This window comes from Acipenser ruthenus, chromosome 8 (genome assembly GCF_902713425.1).
Source record: "Acipenser ruthenus chromosome 8, fAciRut3.2 maternal haplotype, whole genome shotgun sequence".
In the NCBI taxonomy this organism is placed as follows: Eukaryota; Metazoa; Chordata; class Actinopteri; order Acipenseriformes; family Acipenseridae; genus Acipenser; species Acipenser ruthenus.
In genome coordinates this window covers 29,189,668-29,213,621 of record NC_081196.1, presented here as the reverse complement: position 1 = coordinate 29,213,621, position 23,954 = coordinate 29,189,668, and the positions used below count along the sequence as shown (strand labels likewise).

The 23,954-nt window shown below is 38.7% G+C and overlaps 1 protein-coding gene across 2 annotated transcripts in view; it reads right to left on the bottom strand.

The window, feature by feature from the left end:
- LOC117407242 (TBC1 domain family member 8-like) overlaps positions 1-23,954 on the bottom strand; it is a 76,668-nt gene that overhangs the window by 20,762 nt on the left and 31,952 nt on the right. For both annotated transcript variants that reach the window (XM_059028794.1, XM_034011992.3), the window contains exons 4-10: positions 21,478-21,706; positions 13,199-13,439; positions 10,550-10,757; positions 7,243-7,437; positions 4,005-4,163; positions 1,994-2,141; positions 791-1,005 (exon numbers count right to left, since the gene is read on the bottom strand). In XM_059028794.1, the coding sequence (XP_058884777.1) occupies positions 791-1,005; positions 1,994-2,141; positions 4,005-4,163; positions 7,243-7,437; positions 10,550-10,757; positions 13,199-13,439; positions 21,478-21,706 (1,395 nt within the window). The remainder of the gene's footprint in view (positions 1-790; positions 1,006-1,993; positions 2,142-4,004; positions 4,164-7,242; positions 7,438-10,549; positions 10,758-13,198; positions 13,440-21,477; positions 21,707-23,954) is intronic.

The window sequence follows — 23,954 nt, the reverse complement described above, 5'->3', positions numbered from 1 at the left end:
ACCTTCGCAATCACCACATCTCAATCAACAGAAATGCTTTGGACTGATCTGAAACAAGCTGCAGCCAAGCATTGTGTATGCAGTTTGTCTGAGCTGAAGGAAACATGCAAGACAGAATGGGCCCAGTTTTCACCAACAAGATTTAACATACTGGTTAAGAATTATCATAAATGTCTGAATTCATAATAAAAGCAAAAGGAAGGCACACGAAATACTAAAGCAGGGGTGCCAATACTTTTGTCATGAAGAAATATTTGAAATTGTAGAAGTGCTTTTGTTTAGTTTTTGTTTTTTATATATAAAGATTGTTTGTTAATCAACCAGAATTTTTTTTATTTTGGTCTTTGTCATATTAATTAGTGGCTGATGTTCTCTAAATATGTGTATTTAACATGTTTTCTTGAATGATCTTATATTAAAAGTGTAGGGTCCCAATGTTTTTGTCTGTAATAAGAAGCTAGCGGATTGGCTTTGCCAGTTTTTGGAGCTGGTGTGAAAGAAATTCTGTATTTGTGCATTTCCTGACATCAGTTGGTTAATTCATAAACTAAGAAATAGCCATGCAAAGATTCAGTGGTCAGAACTAATGCAAAAGTGGGGCACCTACTACTGACAAGATTAGGATACCCTCAACAATGTCCACATCATGTTTCATAACAAAATGGAAAGTGGTCCTCAAAAGAAATAAAAGGTAAAAAAAAAGGATGTGCAACACAATGGTGCCTCATACATCACATAGTCAACAAGGATCCACTGTAGTAAAAAGATGAACACACATTATAAACTGTACCTGGCAGTATCCAATTTTAGGATTCCTGTAAGCGTAAGCTGTCAAGACTCTGCGTAAGGCTGCTATCCCCGTCTCATTCTGGAATGCCGGGTGCTCTGGCAGAGATCGATGCAGGTCACGTTCAATCTCCTCAGTTGCCATGCAACACTTGCCCATGGATTCCTCCACAAGATTAGCATAATAGTCAGGATGGGAGGCAAGATCAGTGATAGCATCTGTGGAAGATGAAGCAAAACCAGGTAATTCAAGATGAAATAAAACTAACAATGCAAAGAAGCACCAATAATAATAAAAAAGAATAGATTTGAAAAACAACATATTCATTTGATTCTTATCTATTGCATACTGTTCATACAATTTAAAATGTTGGAATTATTTATAAAATTCCAAAAGTGGAGTTTAGTCAGATAGTACAGCTGTAAACGGCCATACTCTCTAAGCACTTACTGATACTAAAGGCAACCAAAAAAACGGAAATGTGATTCTGCCTGCCAAGGCCAACAGATAAACACTTGTTTCATGCAAAAGGATTTTTAAACTTTAATTTTCATTTTATTAGATGCTGCTCGATAAATCAATTTACACCAGATCCTACCAGCAGGGTTGTAGAGCAGCTCTCAATATGGGTACCTTCCTTTCATTGTCTTACATGAGGAAGTTCAATTTAAGATCTTATTTTGACTCCTGCGCCCTGACACTACTGCTGAACTCTCTTCAATATTAAATCACTTATTATTATTTATTTCTTAGCAGACACCCTTATCCAGGGCGACTTACAGTTGTTACCAAGTATCACAGTACAAAATATCACATTACAGATAAGTTATAAAATACAATAAAAATCACTAGTGAATAAGAGGAAATTCAAATGAGAGAAAATAAAATATACAGTAAATAATTATGTTATAATTAATTAAGAGCAGTTCAACTTAAAAATGTTTATTATAAGAGTAAATTCCATAAGGAGCAAGTAGTAAGTACAGTAAATAGATAAGAATGACTTCAAACAAGAGCAATTACAAAAAAAAAACATGAATACAGTTTCCTTGTGTGAAAAATAACTTTCAAAATACTTTTGAATGAAACAAACATAAATGTATTGGACATTACGATGGGCAGAACTGATTTCAGCCAATTATTTCTTTATTACTTTTAATTTTAAACCCTGCAGTCTGTATCTTTGCACTCAGTTTGGAGTCTAACCTGAAAAAGTCAGCCACAGCTCCCCTCTCAGAGACTCAGGGATCCCCATGGCAACCAGTTTTCTGATCTTCTCCGTTCGGAACATGCAGCTTCGGCCATACTCCGAAAAATGATCCTGCCACAGACCCTCTTTAACCTGCTCCATTGTCTGCATTGTAAAAAAAAAAAAAGAGCTTTCACTGCCATAAACTTTCACATATGTTTATAAATATATAGCTCCCTGAACAAAAATCTGTTAAAATACTTGCTTAATTTCATATCCACTTTCCTTGGTACTGTGGTATTGAGTGTTTAAAGAAATTAATGACTTAAAAAAGGGTTAATTATAGCTATACAAAAAACTAATTTTCAGAATACATTTTTCATAATACTTTTTTTTTTTTTTTTAGTGTCACTCATTTTGAAAGAATAAAACTTAATTTGGTGGATATGTATTTTTCAGGCAGCTTGGAGACACGGCATGTCAGCACAGTACCTTATAAAATGCACTTTTGCAATATCCGTGGAATACTATATATATCTAATTGCATATTCACTTGTTAGCCTCAACAATGCCTGATACTCAAGGGACCCAAGGCAACAAGCTGCTCACCATGTGTGGTGTACCACACATTTTATTGTATTACCACAACTGGAACTTGTGGCATTCCACTTTCAACACATTGCTTAGTTAGCAGAACCAGCTACTGTACCTGTAGTCAGAATTTGCAGGATTGTGGTGCCAGTCAAAGCTCACACCTGAATCATGTGACTGTTGTGCCTCCTTTGTTAAGCAAGAGAGAAGCAACTGAGATCAACTGATCTGAGGGTGAAGGACAGGTGATTTCTGTGACTCACAGCTCATTTTAAACTGACCAATTCATATTCCACCTCCAAAGTGACAAATCAGTTTTATTAGCCTTGGGCAAAGCTTAGGTTGACCTACATGAAATACAGAGTTGGGAAAACACTGGGTGTGTTTAACAAAACAATGGTAGCAAATCTGAAAATAATAAATGTTAAGTATATATAAAAAACAAAACCCATCATTGAAGACATTTTAGAAATTCAAAATGAAAAATATATATATTTTTAGTATTGCTACATATTTTACAATTGTGTGCGTTTATAGTTTTGGATTAACCACTTACATACGTGTGTCTCCTAAGCAGCAAAGCCATTTGGGAAGTAATTACAGTCCGATTTGTAGTTTAAAATGAACTTTTTTTTTTATCCTTACGTATAACATTGTCTGTTCTGGCAGAGTCACCATGTGGATTGTGAACCCAACAACAATGCTGCTTTTACACAAGCGACTGATGGTCAATTAAAAAGATGGCGCTTATAGCTTTAATGTTTGCAAGATAGATATGGTGTGTACTGGAAGCACCTTCTTTTTTTTTTTTTAATTTAGTCGTTGCCAATTAGTTTTTATTATTTTCTCCCCAATTTGAAATGCCCAATTATTTTTAGGCTCAGCTCACCGCTACCACACCTGCGCTGACTCGGGAGGGGCGAGGATGAACACACGCTGTCCTCCGAAGTGTGTGCCGTCAGTCGCCCGCTTTTTTACACTCTGCAGACTCACCGTGCAGCCGCAGCGTCGGAGGACAACGCAGCTCTGGGCAGCTTACAGGCAAGCCCGCAGGCACCCGGCCAGACTACAGGGGTCGCTGGTGCGCGGTGAGCAGAGGACACCCTGGCCGACCTAACTCTCCCTCCCCCCGGACGACGCTCAGCCAATTGAGCGCCGCCCCCTGGGAGCTACCGTCCATGGTCGGCTGTGGAATCTAACCGGCGACGTCCAGGCTATAGAGCGCATCCTGCACTCTAGCGAGTGCTTTTACTGGATGCGCCACTCGGGAGCCCTGGAAGCACCTTCTTTGAAAGGATGTTTTCTACTGTATAGCAGATCTTGCAATGAGAAAGAAATGCCCTAAAATGTATCCCACAGAATTTGCAATATATACTAGAGCTAAGGAAATACTGAAATTGGTCCCCCATGTTCCTGTATTTTTATTTTTACACTTACAACTTTGGAGTTTGAAGTTTCAGGTTCAGTGTGATGAAAAGTAGACATTAAAGCTTCTTCATTTAGCGAATGTCTGTTCTGTTTTCCAGTTGGCTCGATGGGCTCGCTATCTGTACACATGTCATCGTAGTATAATGAGTAATATGGTAGAGGAGAGATCTGAAAGGATTTAAAACAGAGGTTTTAAAATTGAAGTAAAGGCACTTGCTGCTGTCATTTTACCCTCAGTATGGTAAATTAGTTTGAAGCCTGAAGTCATAACACTGTTATGGTGAGACATCCAATGGCCTGCGGGTTCACTTTGTTTACCCGTGTCCCGTGACTGAGTATACGGATACCCTGTGAATAAAGGGGGTTAGTTCAAAAGGAAAGTACAGTAATCCATCGCGTATCCGCCTGTCACATATCCGCCCTAACCGTTTAACCGCCATGATCAACCTCTTCAGCAACGTTAGTTTATTATTGAACAGAGAACATTAGTTCAGAGATTGTAGATCCCACCAAAGTTCTGGTACACTGTGTTGTATGTGCTCCACATGCAACCATTGCTGGTAGTGTCATGTGAGCTGTTCAGTGTACTGATATTTAAATAAATCCTGTTCACCTGCAGGGCGTATCAACTTCAACCTCCATCTCGATCTCCTGCCTGTCACTCGGCAGCGAATGCATGCACCCACATGGCAGATGGCTACTCTGTCACAAGCATTAATACCCTGTATCTTCCTAAACAAGGGATTTAGGGGAGTTCCCTAATAAAAGCTGAATGTCACAACAATAATTGTGTGAATATAGTAATTCTTACAGCTGTGTATAATGGTATTTAAAACAGGATTCATTCATCCGACTTTTTACATATCCGCCCTTACTCTGGTCCCACCGCAGTAAGATATGCAACGGATTACTGTAAAACTCTTTAGCTGTTCCAAAGGTGTACCACAACATCAGCAGCAACATGAAAAACAAGAGAAACTTTAATTAGTGCCTGCATGCACTGCAGTAAACCTGTATATACTGCCTATGTTCTAGTAGTAGGTCTAAGGCTAGCCTGTACCATTATTGAAAGAGCTCAGTTGATGTTTAGTTGCAAACATTTTGGTATACATAAACTGAACAGTTAATCTGACGGCCGTGGACTGTTCACCATAATTGAATGAAACAGCGACATTCGCTGCAGTTATATTATATTTCATTGGTTCGTGACCGGTTTATTGTGTGGGGGGAAAATGCCATAGTATGTTTATATATGTTTATATGTTGTGTTTATTGCTTTAATGGGGTAATGTATTTTTGTTATCTTGTTCCTGCCTGCAGGTAAACAAAAGTATGCCGTTTCAAAACGAAAACTAATTTGGTGTCGGACTGACTGGTTGTGGCTTTTAGTATTCACCGGGGATCCAGCAGTATCTGACAAGTGAGAGGACCCTGTGACAAACACATACAGAAATTTACCACTCAGGATGTGCGGAGGGAGAAAAGACAATTAATTCATAATTTTTAAGTATGAGAAAGGTATTATATTTTATACATGCATCCCTTTTATGTTGCTACAGAAACAGGCTAAATTACCGGACCTGACCTGACCTTACCTTCACAGGTGACACAGAAATGAAATACACTGTTAAGCAGGGGGACACTTTCAATTCTGTGGGGGTAATTATCTACCCAGGATCCAGTTTCCATTCTCAATGTGTAATACTCAAGGATTCCAAAACATTCTCTTACATTGACATAACATTTAACATAAGTCCCTTATTGTTTTGACTCCCATTTGTCTTACCACAACACGTTTCCATTCACTCTCCATTCACTTCCTGTGTTACATGTAATAGGTTCCCAAGTACTGTAGTTTTCTATATACAGAACACAACGCAAGTATGGAGGATCAGAACACAAGTATTAGGGTTCTTATTACGTGTAACACAGGTAGTAAATTAGTGCTGGCTGGAAAAATTTTCTTCAGAGTAAATCTACAGCTTGCCTTTCAGTTTCACCCGTTTCACACACCTGTTCTTGAATGAAGTCGCTCAAGGTATCAGGAGAATAAGCTTTCTTGTCCACACATTTTGTGCATGTTGTACTTTGTCAACCAAATAAAGGCAAACCTTGCTATATAAAAGTACTTTGTTCTTCAGTAAAGGGAATTAGAGCTAAATGGAACATAGCCAATACACCCATCTGTCATCTCAGCATTAGGCCTGCCTTTTAAAAGTATTAGATCAAGTCTAAATTCAGCTATATCAAAACAGCAGGTTATTACATGCTAAATGTCTGTATCATTGGGTCTTTATTCAGTACAGTATGTATGATGCACACAGTTTTCAGTAAATCACTTCTGCAGTGCCCGTCTTTGTCTTTTGTTGAAAAGCTTTTTATTCCCAAGGCCTACAGTTCTAAGCTACTATTTGTAACCATTTGAAGCACATACGTCATTTTTCTTTCTTTTCTTTGTAATTAAACCTCTACCCCCAAAGTACAGTACTATCCACTTCTGTTTAGATCATTATAAAAAGAACACTGCCAAGGAGAAGTGTGCAGTTAAAACACTTCTCATTTCACTTTTGAAGTTTCTTTTTTAGTTTTATCGAATGTTACAACCTCCCTTATCAGCACAAAAGCATGTGATGTTTTCTCTTTGAAATCCGTTATAATAAAAAAGCGACCCATTTACCACCACTTTTGCCAGGATGTTATAAACAGTGGATCGGAAAATCATAACTGCAAGGGCATTGTAACTTTAAGCTCACTGCAGCAACATTGCTCTTGAAATACACAATTTGCTATTCCAAGGTCTGCATGTTGTCTGTGTTAAACACTACAAGCAGCCTTTATTTAGTGCAGGTAATGCAACTGTTGTAAATTTCAAACGGTATAGCAGCTCCCATGGAGAAAATCATGTGGCAATTCTTCCTGCTAAATCTCAGTTCCCAGTGACATAGTTTCAGAATTACTGTTTAATCCCTTTATAACCACCCTTTATATACACCAAATTAATTTTGTAAACTGTTGTGCATTGTTTGAAACAATTGGCCTGATTTTTGTTGTTCTTGCTGCAATGGAAATGCTGCCTCCAGTATTTTTTTTTGCTGCTGCCTAAACCCAAGTTATTTCTTGCTAGTTTTATAACATTTACTTGTTAATTTGTTGAAACTTTGCAAACAGAACGACGAACAGGGCCAGTGATCATGCTGGCTAAACAAAGTGATCACAATTGTGTTTGTGTTTCAATAGAAACCCTTACCAGCTCCTTGCTCCTTGTCTTTTTGCGGCATGTCTGTTGTTTACGCTGCACACTCTCCAGGCGCTGGCTCATACTCTCCACCAGGCTGTCTCTGTTTTCGATCTCGATGAACTGAAATGCCTTCTTGCTCCGTATGCTGATGATAACCGGGTTGGGCAAGAGGCTGGTGTTCTCCATCTTTTCTATTGAGATCACCTGTTAAGAGAAACACAGAAATGAGCTTGAAAAAAATCTAAAGTCATTGCAAGTATGCAAAAGATATACATATATACATTTGTCTTATATTAACTTGTAGTGCAATTTTATATAAAACTAGTGACATTCATCTTTGGCCATGGCTGTCAATATAAAATATAAAAATCAGTATGAATAAATAACACAATACATACAGTGGATGTATGTTACAGGGGTCTATTTAAATGATATAAACAATATGAGATCTTAATACTGCCTAATTTCACTGTATTTTTATTGTATGTAGTAATGTTAATATAGGCCTAAAAATCACCATGGAAACCACGAGCTGCAATAACATTACAAAGGGGCGGGATTTAGAGCCCCATGACTTACATCCACTGTGTGCATCTGTATAAACATGGGACATACAGATGGACTGACAACCAGACATCTCAAACCAAGTTTCATCCCAATTGGGTAAGCAGTTCTCTAGATATGTCAAATTCTACAGGGACATACAGACTCTATGTACGGGGCCCTCCATTAGATGCTGAAACTTGCAAAATGCTCAATTTTTCATCTGTTTAGGTATGCCATCTAAATTGTCTCCAAGCTAGTGTAAATCCATCTTTTATTAAAATGAGGTACTTGGCCAACTGACTAGTATCATTATGTATTATGTATACAAACACAGTAAGCAGTGTGCAAATGTATTAGAACACCTGCAACAGTCCCAGAAATACAGCAGGATACAGCATTCCAAAGAGAAGGAAGCTGCTGCTAAGACACTCAACAGCAAAGGTTGTTTAGAGATAATTAAAACAGACCCTCTACTATTTCTTTTACGAGGCTGTGAAACAGTTCCCCTAGTGGTCAGGATGGTGTAGTTCAGTCTCATAAAACAGGTCTTAATGCGCTAGGTGGTGGAAAAAAGTTTCTTCAAATGTCTCTTTCAAAAGGTTTATTAAGATGATGAAAACATAGGCTGCTAGCCCTTTAATTATACACAAACAAACAAAACAATAAACTCTAGTTCCAAACAGGGAGCCTAACTAAACACTTAACTGGAACAAAAAAATGTATTTTCTTTTACCAATCTTTTATTATGAGAGCTACATCCAGCAAACCTTCCTCCTGGTCTCTCTCTCCTCGCTAATGACAAACCCAGTCTCTACATAGGGAGATGGGTTCAGTGTACACTTAACCTGTTGTTTTTCAAACGGCCTACAAGTAGCATGGTTTCCTATTAAAAGAAAACTACAAAGATGGCTGACAGTGGTCCTCCCTTCTTCAGGGTCCTAATGCCCCTGAATTATCATATATAAACACACACACACATACACACACACACACTTCAAAGAGGCACATACTGTATTTTCCATGTGGGTGCAAGTTTATCACAAATACGAAGTCTCTGTATAGAGCCCTATCATCTGGATATGAGCCAACAATAAAAGGCCCTATAAGTTTTACTCAACAAAACTTGACATCCTACATTTGTCAATGAGAGGGGCCCCAGACATCCTCAATAAACTATTTCTTGCTTTTAAATGAATGTCTGTGTAGTTGAAGAGATATTTCTTCATCTTTACCACACAGAAGGGCTCTGCCTGAGTGCTCTGCTCTTTGGACTGTTTTTAGTTATAGGACTGCATGTATACATGATAAAGACAGCACCGTTACACAGGAACAGTTTCTTTGTTGGGCAATCAAGCAAATAAATAACTAATGGATGCAATTCACCAGACAGGTGACTTTTAGAGCAGACTGAAATCTTAGCAAACCACAAACCACTTTGGAAAACCTTGGAAGCTAAATAAACAACCAGACAACCTTGAATTTATTTGTGTATGTTTCGTCTGATTGTGTTTAATCAATCAGATTTGCACAGTGAACACACTTCTTGCAGTTTTTGTTGATAGATAAGCACAGCTGCTTATATGTGTGTATATACAATTTTAAAGAGAGTTGAACAAATCTAGTAGAAATCCATTTACAAGGCTAGTCTTTTTTTATCAATTTTATTTTTCGACTTACCATGTTTTTGTTTAGTATGATACAGCAATGACTATTTGTAATTCTGACTGCACTGGGACTACCAAAAGGGAAACAGCCCTACTAAAAAAAAATGATTATGAAATAATACAGTGTATAACAGCAACACAAACGTCACCTTCAGGTGTATCCAGTATAATAAATCTCAATCTAAATTTGGTCAGTTTCTTTCTGCTTTCTTTTTCCATCACTTTGGCATCCATTAACCCTTTTAAAAGGATTACACTAACAGTATTTTCCCTTTGATGTCACTGCCTTACCAGACACTTCTGTTAGGATCACTGTAAACAAGGGTGGATAGACATAACTCACAGAAAACATGCAAACCATATCAGCAGACAGCATGTAGCCTCAGGGGGCATTGCTTTGAGACCGGAATTACTGAGAAAGTGTCTATGAAATGGGTGAACATTACTATGGAGGACATTTGCCAGCCACTTGTAAAGCATCAGGTGTCATTTATTGTCCTAGGGAAATATAGTAACAAAATAATGAGAAATGAAGCAAGTCACATGCGTCACACAACAACTTTTATTTCATACAAGTCTGTGACTACAGTTGTCATTGTTATTGCAAAGCCCATTTGCCGATAAATGTTATGCAGTTAACCAGAACAGAAAAGCCTGAGGCACATGTGTGCATTTTCATATGAAATGATCCTCACAGTTTGGTTCAGTTAATAGTCAAATGTAATGATCAAATGTTATTAACCAGTAATGCAATAAAATACACTGTATATACAGGGTGATTTTAAAGCCAATTTTGACAGAGTAATGAATATTGGCAGGTGAAAAGCACCAGATGATGGGAAACAAATTTCTAGGACCACCACCATGGGTCATAAATGTGTTGGACACTTTGTAATTGTAATTTAAACTGCTTAATACGGGTACCATTTGTCTCAAAGAACAGATACAAATACAGCTATTAAGACATACTAAACCATACTGCCCAAGATTTCTAGTAATACCATTATTTTACACTGCACACCAAGCCCTCTACAATACAGAAGTGATACAGGTCTTGAAGCTACATATCCACAGATTTGTAAGCTGTAACGGGAGTGTGCACGTACCTCCCTGAGCGGAATGACCAGGGTGCAGCACCCCTCTTCTTTGCTGACAAAGCAGACGTAGCTGTCGGAGGTATACACTGTTCCTGCAGTGTGACAGCGGCTGAAGGGCGTCCAGAGGGAGCACTTCACCACCTCCAGCAGTCTCTCCTGCCGAGGCAGCCGGAACAGAGCACGGAAGTACTCCTTTTGGGCCCTCTCCTCCAGGACCCTGCAGACATTAATTGTTACCTCACAGTTTGAATATTTCGATTCATTGTTTGATGGCCTATCGGATGTTTCACTAAACAGACTGTTGAATTCCTACTCCCACCAAATCAACCCATCACATGACCTTATTCTGCATTGATTTAAAAATCTGTACACCGTCTAAACAAGTAAATAATACCATTTTGTAATCATGCTGACTTTCTTTAAATTATTATAAATAGATTTTTTTTAACAGTTTTATGAGAATTTAGATCTGGAATCAACTGTTTTCGTTACTTTCGGATTTACGGCCAAGTTTATACTGCAATAAAAACGGAGGGGCCAAGTGCCCAATTATATCTTGTTCAATAGCCACTTTTACATTACATGTCCCTTTATTCAATTTTTGTATATGTGAAATGTTTTTTGAACAGATACAATTGACACCATTCAAGTCAAGACTGCCAAGGAATTCAGAATTCACAAAAAATGGGCTTTGTAGCTGCAGCCACCTACAGTTTTCAAACAAACTTTTGGAATAGTCAAAAGACCTGCATCAGCAGAACGAAGAGTACAGGAAGATACGTAATCAGAAACCAGAGCAGAAAAATATTGGGGAGCTTTACACATATGATTTTGTGTTAACATCAAATCGTTTCTCAATGACACCGAAAACCCAAAGACGTTATATAGCACTGCAGTGTCCTGCTCAGTAGAGTCAGCGCACTACAGGCAGTCACCACTTGTTCCTTCTCAGTATGGAAACGGGGTCTATTCAAAATCTAAACAGAAGAAGATCTAAATACTGTGCTAGTTTATTTCTATATGTAACAATATGAAAAAACACAAAAAGGTTCCTATTTTTAATGAAGGTGCTATAGATCAATTGAATGAACCAAATAATTCTTCAGATTTGTTGATGTAGTTTGGGTCAAAATTGGTAGATGTTTGTCATACAAAGTGATTACGAAGATGGTCAGCGCTGTGTGAAAAAGGGTGAGTTGTATGAGGCTTAACAACTTGGGTGAGGAACTGCACTGGATAACCTGGGGCAAAAAACGTCAACATAAAAAGAATGAAACAGCATTTTTCTCCTTAGTATGGCAGCACATGCTTGCTGTGTTTATTAGAAAAGATCTAGAGAAGCAGCATTTTTTGTTTATGTAAGCCACTTTTAAGGAATTCACAGTGAAAATGGGTAAAGACATTAATACAACATTTCAGTTTCATAAGCTACTTCTTAAACACACCACATTGTGTTTAAAACTGCTACAAAATATGGGGAACAAAATGATTTTTGCGAACTTCTTTATTCTGCATAAATATGAAAAGCACTCCATTTCTGATCAATTGGCTGACACTCACCATCATTTAATACAGGGAATTCTTGATTCAGTAACAAAATTATATCACCAATATATTATCTTTATTCCTGAACTAGATTTGTTTTGCTGAGTTAAAGGTAATAGTGATAATAGATTTGACAAAGTAATTTAGATTAACTATTATATAAAATTGGTAGCTTTTAAGGAAATAACATATTTGTGATATAATTTTCTGATGATTATGATGTACGTCACAAAAAATGTTTTAATAAAACACAGATGGGCTTTACCATAAAAAAAAAACCCAGTAATATCAATGACTGGTCAAAATAACCTAACATTTTAAAGCTGGTGTTCCCTGGATTTCTGGTTGAATGAGCAACTCTTTTTCAAGGGGATTTTGACAGGGTGCAGCATTAAAAGTCTGAGTTGAGTAATCACTATCGTTGTGCAGGTGATGATCTGGTGCATTGTAATGGTTGTTGTGACACAGATAATTTTTTAACAAAGATAACAGTGCACTTATCTGTAATTGTGTTGTTTAAGATTACTTAAGAGACCTTGAATTATATTACTGGGTTCTAGTTTTTAGAAATTCTTAAAAAAAACTCAAATTCAATTACAAATATTTAGACTAGAAGAGTCTTCAATGTCTTTAAATGCAAAAGACTTCTAGTCAACGAACCATTTGTCATTGAACTACATTTTAGTTTCATATTTCTAAACTATTTCAGTACTGCTGTGTGTTTATGGATGATAGATCTATTGGTTCTAGTTTTATTAAATTAAAACAAATGAGTCAATTACAGACTGGAGTAAATGCTTTGAAAATGTTTCCCAGTGACTTCTGGAGAATTAGATCAAACCAAACACGGTTTTATATAATTGTGAACTTAGTGCTTATGAAGGATTAGGGACAATGGCACCAAATATAAAGAGGCACTTCAATACTAACCCGAACATCACTGAATCACTCCTGAGCCTCTCTCATGCAGAAACTATTGTGCCAAATTGTGAGGTGTGTTAGCCTGAGACCAAAATCATATCACTTGTAACAAAATTAGCTCTTTGGTTCTTGGAGAGAAAGCGAAGAAAGCCATGAGACATAATGACTCTCTGATTCCTCACTTGGCTTTACCTCTTGGTTATGTGTGCTGGCTCCTGCAGAGACTGGTCTAGCTCAAACACCTCGTTGTCCAGCAGCCTTCGGATTGTGATGTCTGCCAGCTGTTCCATGATCTGGAAGGCCTTATCGATGCTGAGGAACATGGAGAAGTGGCGCTCTTTGCTTCGTGTTGTTACCCGGATGGTGTCCGTGATGAAACTGGTGGAGCTCCTTTCTAGCTTTGTGACGTCAGCCCAGGGGATTACAAGTTTCACTGCAACAAATAAGATAGCATGTCTAACTGAACTGTCTGCAACTTGCTAACTGCAGGGATAACTCATCAAAACTCATTATTGTGCAATTCTGAGCACCTCATTTTAGACTTTGCCACTAACAGGCATACACTAACAATTACCTACACGAAGACATTCAACATACACCTAAGCACTCCATGTTTTGTGGTTTTTTTTGCTGGAATCTCACTCAACCTGAGATGTAAAAAATCAGTCAGAATATCTATACCCTTATAGTTTTGTATTTTTCATAGATGCTGTAAATTGGGTTTATTTCAGCAGAAATGACTGCTGGTATATATATGTCCTCCATTCCTCATGGACAGATTACACGCAGTGGTTTAAGAAATGTAATGACAGGTGCTTACATCTCTGAATACCCTATTTTATGTCCCTGGTTTACTTGTGAAGGTTCCTCATGTGGAATGCACAGCACATCTGTACTGTTGAGAGATTAGTAATCACTTGATGTCTTGGCATCTACGTCCACTTGAAATGAAATTGCAGTGTGTGTGAAGCTGATCTTGTAGTTGACTATCAATATGTCTGTAATCTGTTGCTGGTAATTAAAGAACAGATTAACTCACTTAAAAGATACACTCACTAAAATAGTAGTTTTCATAACTTCCATAATTGGACTAAACTGAAATGTGTAAATTTTCTGACTTTCAGTGCTAGACAGAGAGTCTCTTTTCAGTTTAGTATCATCTCTAAGTTCCTGAGTTTCTGAAACGGTGGAACAGCTCAGAAAGTTTGATATCTTCTTTGAAGGAGACTGTCGAGCAGACATGGAGACAACAGTGTTACACCCTCTCTTCAAAGTTAAGAAAACTTATTTGAAATAAACTGTTGAACTAGTGATCCCCACATCATACAAACAGTAGGAGAGAAGCTGCCTAATTTAGGCAGTGTATTGTAATTGCTGGTCCGAGCAGTAGGTGGAGCGCCTTGTAATTTCACTCCATTATGATTTTCAGGCTGAATGCATACAATAAGAGAACAAGCTGAACAAGCTGTAGCATGGGTTAAGGGGTGAAACTGATGAAGGAAATGTATAAAATAAAACAGATGCCTCATATAACTATGATTTGACAGGGAAAACAAAAAATGCTGTGGGTTTGTGTGAAGGAGTGTACATACCTGGATGAAAACTGAGCTCTTTAGGACCCTGGAGTGTTGGGGGGGCCTGCAGCCATCTAGGCTCTAATACAATAGGGAATGATCCAGAGCCAAGATAGCCATTTGTTTCCAAACAATAGGAAAGCTGTGAGCCACTGATCAATTGACTGGGCTATATACCCAGCCAAGTCATTCATTTTGGAGGGACATCAGTGTGGAGAGGCGGTGTGAAGGTATTTCAGAGATCTAAGAAGAATTCCTTGTGTTTAGTGTATTAAATTGACAGTCCCAGAACCTGAAGTGTTTCCTTTGTGTTATTTGTGAGTAGTGGGTTGCAGTCCTCACACAAGTGGGTACATCAAAGTTTGTTATTTAACAATGATTACCCAGGCTGAATTCAAGTTTATTTTTTATATACAAAAAACTTACACAGCTCTATTCTCATTCCTCCACTCAAATAAACAGCATGCAAGTGAAACAAGGTATCAGTAACATACATGCTGTATGCATAGACAAGGATATAAACCAGACATCGCAGGTGCAATGAACTGGTAGATTACTATGACCTATAGCTACAGCATGTGGAGTACATCAGCACCTGTTTAGCAAAACCAGCCAAGCAGCTTTCATTACCTAGGGTTCAATTCAACTGATCTAAGTGATGGTTGATCTACTGTAAAACAGCTACCCTTTAAATATTCAAAATAGGACCATCCTTGGCATTTTTCCAACATTTAAGAACTAAAACGAGACTAAATACTCAAGAGACCCACTGGCGCCATCAGTCAGTGGAGTATTTGATTTGTTGATGAAATATAGTGTGTCCAACCCTCCTTTAATGAGACATTTTTAGATCGCACAACAGTACAACAGCCATTTATCAGTTACTTATTAAAGAAGTAAGAAAGAGGATGTCCAGATGGTGTGGTATTTACAGAACCAGAACGAATACAGAGCAAGTTAATCATGTGTTAATGTATCTGTGTACTCTTTAAAACAATGTTCTGTGCAGCAAAGAGTACTGTGTATATATATATATATATATATATATATATATATATATATATATATATATATATATATAGAGAGAGAGAGAGAGAGAGAGAGAGAGAGAGAGAGAAAGAAAGAGAGATAACGAGAGAGAGAGAGAGAGAGCGAGAGACAGACAGAGAGAGAGATTGTTTCTTTAGAAGCATACTTGATAACATTAAGTGTTCCTGCTTTTCATAACCTTTATTACAAATTTCCATTCTACTCCCAAACACGGTGCAGTTATTTGTGGTTTTCAGCTTGACCAAGTGTGCAGCTGTAACATATGAGTTATACATTTAACAGAGCACCGTGTAGTGTTTTGAACAAACTCATTTCTTTACCTCAACTATCTTTCTGTATTTCGTACCACAATTGCTTTGATGTTTATTTTCCACCTTATGTCATCAATCATTGGGAGAAAAAAAAAAAAAAAGTGTTTTTAATTCCTGTTTTGCTTCCTGAGCTGTAACAGCCTGAATATGTGATTTATAATCTCCCGCTGCTGGTGGAAGCCAAAGCATACTTAAAGAACAGTGATATCCCCCCCCCCCCCACTCCCCCACTCCCCCACTCCCACACTCCCAACACTCCCCCACCCCACCCACTCCCACACTCCCACACTCCCACACTCCCACCCACTCCCACACTCCCACACTCCCACACTCCCAACCCCCCCACTCCCACACTCCCACACTCCCCCAAGGGTTTTATAATGATTCACACCAGCTTAAAGAATAATAACAAATATCCCATCCCCCCAACCTGTTGTCTTGACACAACTGTTTCACTTGTGTTTTCAAATTAACTACTGCTACACAAAACACAATGATGGAGCCACTCAATGTGTAGGCAACAAATCACTTGTGTCTTGTATCAGCATTAATTAAACCAACCAGACACATTATAAGTACTATTTTTAATAGAATTACATATTAATATAATCCTGCTATCAGTTAGAGAAAATAAAAAAGGCAATAGGGGCCAAAAGCATTTTACGGTCAGGGCAGCAAATCTGTCAATAGACGAGGGAAATGTGCAGTAAAAAGACAAACTGACATAATCCATGAAAAAACTCCTTATACCAGGTTGTCACATATGAATAAAATGTCACTTTACAGTAGCCATTAGCATCTTGAAACACTTAATGCTGCCATGATCAATTATCTAGCAGAAAGCGCCTGCTGCACTGGGTACTGAAGCTTGACAACATGTGAAAATGAGGAGAAGCTTATCAGCAATTCAGTGTAAAGGATTGATTGGCTATGCCTTCAAAAGAAGGTACCAAAGGAAACCGCTGAGCTATAAATATCTGTTGCAAACATTTGCTGTGGATGATGAATAACTCTGGCTTGTAACCAGGATCCTACTGGCTCCTTGCTCTGTAAACCAAGCCAGCCTGTCCACCTCCCCAATCTAATTCTCTCAGCTTTTTCCTGTAAGATTGAGAAGCGGATGCAGAATAGGTTTTCCAATGTTACAACAAAGGAAACACACAGTATATGCTAGAGCCTGGCGCAAGCAAAAAAAGGAAAAAGCCTGATTGCAATGGAAAAAGAAAAAACAAAAGTTTACCTGTGATGTCATCTGTAAAGACTTGATCAATGACTAATGATAAACACAGCTGATTCCAAACATTTCCACTATTTTCTTTTCTTTTGATTATTTGTGTGACACAGTTGAGGAGAAATAATGGAGATGGACCCAGTAAAGAGGGCTCCTGACCCCTCTACAGCGTCTGCTTGCAGTTGCATTTCAAAACACAAAGATAAACAGGAATTCATAATTTCACTGTGTGTCTGATGAAGGGCAGATAAGCAGTCATTGTGAGATTGCTCAACATAACAAAAAGGGGGATCTGGAAAGGGTGTAACAGTGTTGTCTGAGAAGACTGGAGGGCTAAATGGAATAACTGTACTTCTAACACTCAGACCAGCCCCATCTATTAACACTCCAGCATGGTGCCTCACATGGATGAGAAGAGTGTCTATGTTACAGATCATATTGATCTAAACTTTTTTTTTTTTTTAAATTTAGTCGTCGCCAATTATTTTTACCCCGGTTTTCACCCCAATTTAGCATGCCCAATTATTATCTGTATCCCCGGCTCACCGCTCGCAACCCCCCCGCCGACTCAGGAAACGGAGGCTGAAACACGCGTCCTCCGAAACGTGCTCCTTCCAAGCCGTCATTTTTCGCACTGCAGATCCACAGCAATGCTACCAGACCTATAGTGCCGGAGGACAACACAGATCTGGCGGTTCCGCTGCAGAGCCACAGGCGCCCTATCGGCCACAGGGGTCGCTGATGCGCGGTGAGCCGTGGATTCCCCTGCCGACCTAAGCCCTCCCTACCCGGGCAGCGCTCAGCCAATTGTGCGCCGCCCCCTAGGAACTCTCGGTCACGGTCAGCTGTGATTCGAACCAGCGATCTCCAGGCTATAGGGCACATCCTGCGAGGAGCGCCTTTACTGGATGCGCCACTCGGGAGCCACCTATTGATATAAACTTTATACAAAATAGCCAGACTGATTGATTTATTAAGGTTGTTTAGCTATACCACACTAATGCATAAATATTAATTTCTAGTAAATTCTTTTGACCGTCTGTCATTTAAGTTTAAAAGTGAATGGCATGAACACAATTCGATAGTTCAGTGTCTACACCAGTGTTTCTCAACCTTTTCTGTAACAATGCCCCCTAAGGATCAGCTGAGCTTAGTCATCGCCCCCTTGCCACAGAAAACAAAAAAAAATAAGAATTATTGCCAATTAACAATGCCGTTTAATTAAATCAATTAATTACATATAATTCCACTAGTTCTGAGAATTACAGAGAAATAATTCATAAAACAAAAATAATTAAACCCCAGTCACTGGTATAATCAACACGTAGATACATACATAAAATGTTTACTACTATGGAACATTGTCGACATATCTTCTTTGCTTGCACCATGGTGTGGATAGCAATAATAGAGATATACAAACTGGTTCCATTGAAATCGGGTACCCGGTTCCTGCTTTGGAACCGGCGAACCGGATACAAATATCAGGGATCCGGTTCCAGTGAGTACTATTATGTTTTCAGTAAAACTGATTATTATTATATTTATTTCCCTGGAGAATAATTCAGTCTCACTTTTACATGAAGTGATGAAAACGCTTTGGATAAAGTGACACTTCTGCACCTCGAGGGGATCATTCACAAGACAACCCCAAGCCGAACACGACACGATTTCAGCTAGCTAAAAAAGTAATTTAACCCCAAGCCGATAGTGTCGTACTTCGACTTGGGATCCTAACATACACTGATCTGTTTGCACATACCATGTGGTTAAAGATTTTTTAAAATTGTATAAGCTTTGTGAAATTTGCAATTAACAAGGTTCATATACAAGCACACAATGGCTTTTGCTGTTGTAATAAAACTGTTACTGTGCAAATTGGAGATTATTGATTATTTTGTTAACTTTAATTATACAGGGTGATTTCATAGATTCCAAAATATTGTCGGAACATCGCAAAAGATGCATCGTTTATGGATCATATCTTACAAGTATAGTGTCAAATATTTTTCCTTTGCAAAAAATGTTTTATGTATCTCCAGTTTTCGCAGTCTATTTATTTGTATATTTCTTCGGAACCGACACACATTTCTGACTTGATGTTTACACGATCTTATAGTGCACAAGTCAGTGAGTACATCACTGGCACATTGTGTGTAAGTAGTTAATCAATATTTTGAAATAAAAGTTTCCTTAAAATTTTAAATAAGAAAACACAACGCCTTTTTTAGCTAAAACGCCCCCCTCCGGGCTTCTTGGCTGTAAACGCCCCACTTTGGCTTCAGAACGCCCAGTGGGGGGGCGGTCCCGCCCTCGTTGAGAAACACTGATCTACATATAAATATCAAAAGTAGTTTTAGAAGAACTACCTCCTCACAAGTGAAATACAAGTACTTGTAAATATCTTACTTTAAGATGAATATATATACAGACGTGCTCAAATTTGTTGGTACCCTTACAGCTCATTGAAATAATGCTTCATTCCTCCTGAAAAGTGATGAAATTAAAAGCTATTTTATCATGTATACTTGCATGCCTTTGGTATGTCATAGAATAAAGCAAAGAAGCTGTGAAAAGAGATGAATTATTGCTTATTCTACAAAGATATTCTAAAATGGCCTGGACACATTTGTTGGTACCCCATAGAAAAGATAATAAATAACTGGATTATAGTGATATTTCAAACTAATTAGTTTCTTTAATTAGTATCACACATGTCTCCAATCTTGTAATCAGTCATTCAGCCTATTTAAATGAAGAAAAGTAGTCACTGTGCTGTTTGGTATCATTGTGTGCACCACACTGAACATGGACCAGAGAAAGCAAAGGAGAGAGTTGTCTGAGGAGATCAGAAAGAAAATAATAGACAAGCATGGTAAAGGTAAAGGCTACAAGACCATCTCCAAGCAGCTTGATGTTCCTGTGACAACAGTTGCAAATATTATTAAGAAGTTTAAGGTCCATGGAACTGTAGCCAACCTCCCTGGGCGCGGCCGCAAGAGGAAAATCGACCCCAGATTGAACAGAAGGATAGTGTGAATGGTAGAAAAAGAACCAAGGATAACTGCCAAAGAGATACAAGCTGAACTCCAAGGTGAAGGTACGTCAGTTTCTGATCGCACCATCCGTCGCTTTTTGAGCGAAAGTGGGCTCCATGGAAGAAGACCCAGGAGGACTCCACTTTTGAAAGAAAATCATAAAAAAGCCAGACTGGAATTTGCTAAAATGCATACTGACAAGCCACAATTCTTCTGAGAGAATGTCCTTTGGACAGATGAGTCAAAACTGGAGCTTTTTGGCAAGTCACATCAGCTCTATGTTCACAGACAAAAAAATGAAGCTTTCAAAGAAAAGAACACCATACCTACAGTGAAACATGGAGGAGGCTCGGTTATGTTTTGGGGCTGCTTTGCTGCGCCTGGCACAGGGTGCCTTGAATCTGTGCAGGGCACAATGAAATCTCAAGACTATCAAGGCATTCTGGAGCGAAACGTACTGCCCAGTGTCAGAAAGCTCTGTCTCAGTCGCAGGTCATGGGTCCTCCAACAGGATAATGACCCAAAACACACAGCTAAAAGCACCCAAGAATGGATAAGAACAAAACATTGGACTATTCTGAAGTGGCCTTCTATGAGTCCTGATCTGAATCCTATCGAACATCTATGGAAAGAGCTGAAACTTGCAGTCTGGAGAAGGCACCCATCAAACCTGAGACAGCTGGAGCAGTTTGCTCAGGAACAGTGGGCCAAACTACCTGTTAACAGGTGCAGAAGTCTCATTGAGAGCTACAGAAAACGTTTGATTGCAGTGATTGCCTCTAAAGGTTGTGCAACAAAATATTAGGTTAGCGGTCCCATCATTTTTGTCCATGCCATTTTCATTTGTTTTCTTATTTACAATATTATGTTGAATAAAAAATCAAAAGCAAAGTCTGATTTCTATTAAATATGGAATAAACAATGGTGGATGCCAATTACTTTTGTCAGTTTCAAGTTATTTCAGAGAAAATTGTGCATTCTTCGTTTTTTGTGGAGGGGTACCAACAAATTTGAGCACGTCTGTATATATATATATATATATATATATATATATATATATATATATATATATATATATATATATATATATATATATATATATATATATATATATGAGACACACACACACACACACACACACACACACACAATGCACTGATCCACTGGGCCAACCAAGTATTAGGTACAGGTCCTAATAAAGTGACAAGGCAGTACAAGGCTTTCATCCATTCAATGAAAAGCCATGATATTAGTATGCCAGCCTTACCTTCCTTGCCCAGTAGAAATGAGTAGAAGGAGAGGTGGTTGATGCTGAGATAGAGCCAGCCCTGCCGGGGGACCCGCCCCTTCCAGCAGCAGCAGGAGTAGTAGGTGACCAGCTTCTCCGAGCTGGGGAGACTGAAGCGTGTCTCAAATTTCACCAAGGCGTCTCGGAACTTCTCGGGATCCTCTTCCTGCTCAGCCAGCTTGCTCCTCGACTCCTCTGCGATCAGCCCCTGAGAGAGTGAAAAAAACAAGTTCACCTTTCAATAGGGAGCTCCAGCTCTAGACATTTTCAAAGGGGTATTAGCATAACTACTTGCTTCCAAGTCCCTTTTTATTTTTCTATGCATCATTATGTTTCAGACTTTATTTTCACTTGAATTTTATTGAACTGTATCCTGCCACTATACTATATTTAGCTCCCTGTGCCACAGGTGATATGATCACTCACACTAGTGAAGCCCATTTATCCTGCTAAGTACTGTAGGACTGAAGGTGATCCTAATACCTGCAGCACAGAGTTAATCTATAGTTTAGTGGCAGGATACATTTAAATAAAACCAAAGTGAAAATAAAATGTGGAAAACTATACACAGAACAATAAGGGACGGGTGTGAGAATCGTCATACAGCGAGAGGCAAACAACTGTTTAATTCAGCACTGACTGTGTTTGTAAAGACTTTCAATGGAACATCTCTACCAAACTCACAGTTTTAAGGGGAAGAGAGTCTCAGTGCACACACTTGTGGTAATTTTTATACTGGCCTCCTTACACAAATTCAACCTAAGCTATTGCTTGCTCAGAGACAGACAAAATATGCTGTGACTTTATGAAATGTGCCAAATATCCATGCATGCAGAAACAGTATTTAAGAAAACATACAGTATCATAGGATAATTCAATATTATACACATTGGAGGATATAAAGAATTCCTTATGTACAACATATCATTTCACATGACATACCAGTTTATGAAGTCATGAGTTTGGCTACAAGAAGGACAGGCAGTTTATTGTTAAGGATAATATATACTGTGCACTGTCTGCAGATTAATTTTGAGGCAGACACTCAATAACAGAGGAGGTGGTATACTGTATGTTTAACAACCAGACATGTGTAATGATGAACATTCTCTTAGGTTAAACAGGCGTGCAGGTTTTATTCAAACACACAGTTATTAGAAGTTCATTAATTAATAATGATTGTAGTTTCATGGTGCCACCACTAGTGCAGGGTGAAGCAGATACAAAACATTCAAAACACTGTTCAAAACACAGTTAAGAAATAAAAAGTGCTGAGAAGACGGCTAAACACTACCTCTACTAAAAAGAGGGTCCCGCTACAGATTACCCTGCACTACACGCTGCTAACCTTAATCTCGAGCATGAACCAGTCCTGGTTTAACACACACAGCGACTCTTCCTTGGCACAGATGAATGGGCTCACAGCTGCTGACTTTCTCCAACCTAGGTTGTTGGCTTTTGCTTTTCTCTGCTTCTCTCTCTCTCTCTCTCTCTCTCTCTCTCTCTCTCTCTCTCTCTCTCTCTCTCTCTCTCTCTCTCTCAGAACAGGGATTAGTTTAGGGATTATAGATCCCACAAGTATAGAAGCGAGGTGTGTAAGTGGATGCGTGTCTCCCTGTCTGTCAGTCGATAAGCCACACCCCCTATCACGCTCCCTATTACAGGCCTGATAAATCATAGGCCGATTCCTAGATGTCCTTTGATTTTGACTGGTCATTGGCATGTGTTACTGGAAGTGCTGATCAATGAATATAATGAAACAAAACAATCTTTCAATGGAGTAAGTGTGGGATGACTCACACCAAATGGAAGTCCAATATAAAATCTGTACGGCTCACAAGACACCTGTCTGATGGCTTGGTTCTACATACTAAATTCCACAAGGGGAGACGAGGGTCTCAATGTTTCAGTGAATTGGCAAAGAGTAATCTAGTGAATTATTTGTTTGAATTATTCCAAATCTAGGCATGTTTTTACTTTTTTAAGCATCTTATAGTAACTTATAGAATACTGGAGTATTTTGCTATTAAACAGATTAACAACTGGTTTTACAGGCCAGGATTCGCGGACTACCTAACCTTAGTCAAAATGTTAAACATCTTTATCTAATGTTGTGGTCTCACCTCTATAGCCCATATATTGAACATGAGCAATAGCCTCTTTTCACCTACCCACTGATCCTCAGCAACCGATGTTTCCAAGCTACTGAGCCCTGGAGGCAAAGGCCCAGTCTGGGAGTCTACCGACTGAACACCTGACCAGTAGTGACAGCTGAAGTGCGCCGAGGCTAGCTAATCCACTTTCCTCCCTAAAGCTGAGGGAACACAAAGCCCCTTTTTCAGAAAGAGTGGCTTGAAACCTGGTTCCAGGAGACCAGGAGACTAGTTTGAGGTTGCTGTATCAAACCCCAAGTCTCCCCTGGTGTGCCATGCAGTGGCCTGAAACCAAGTTCTGAG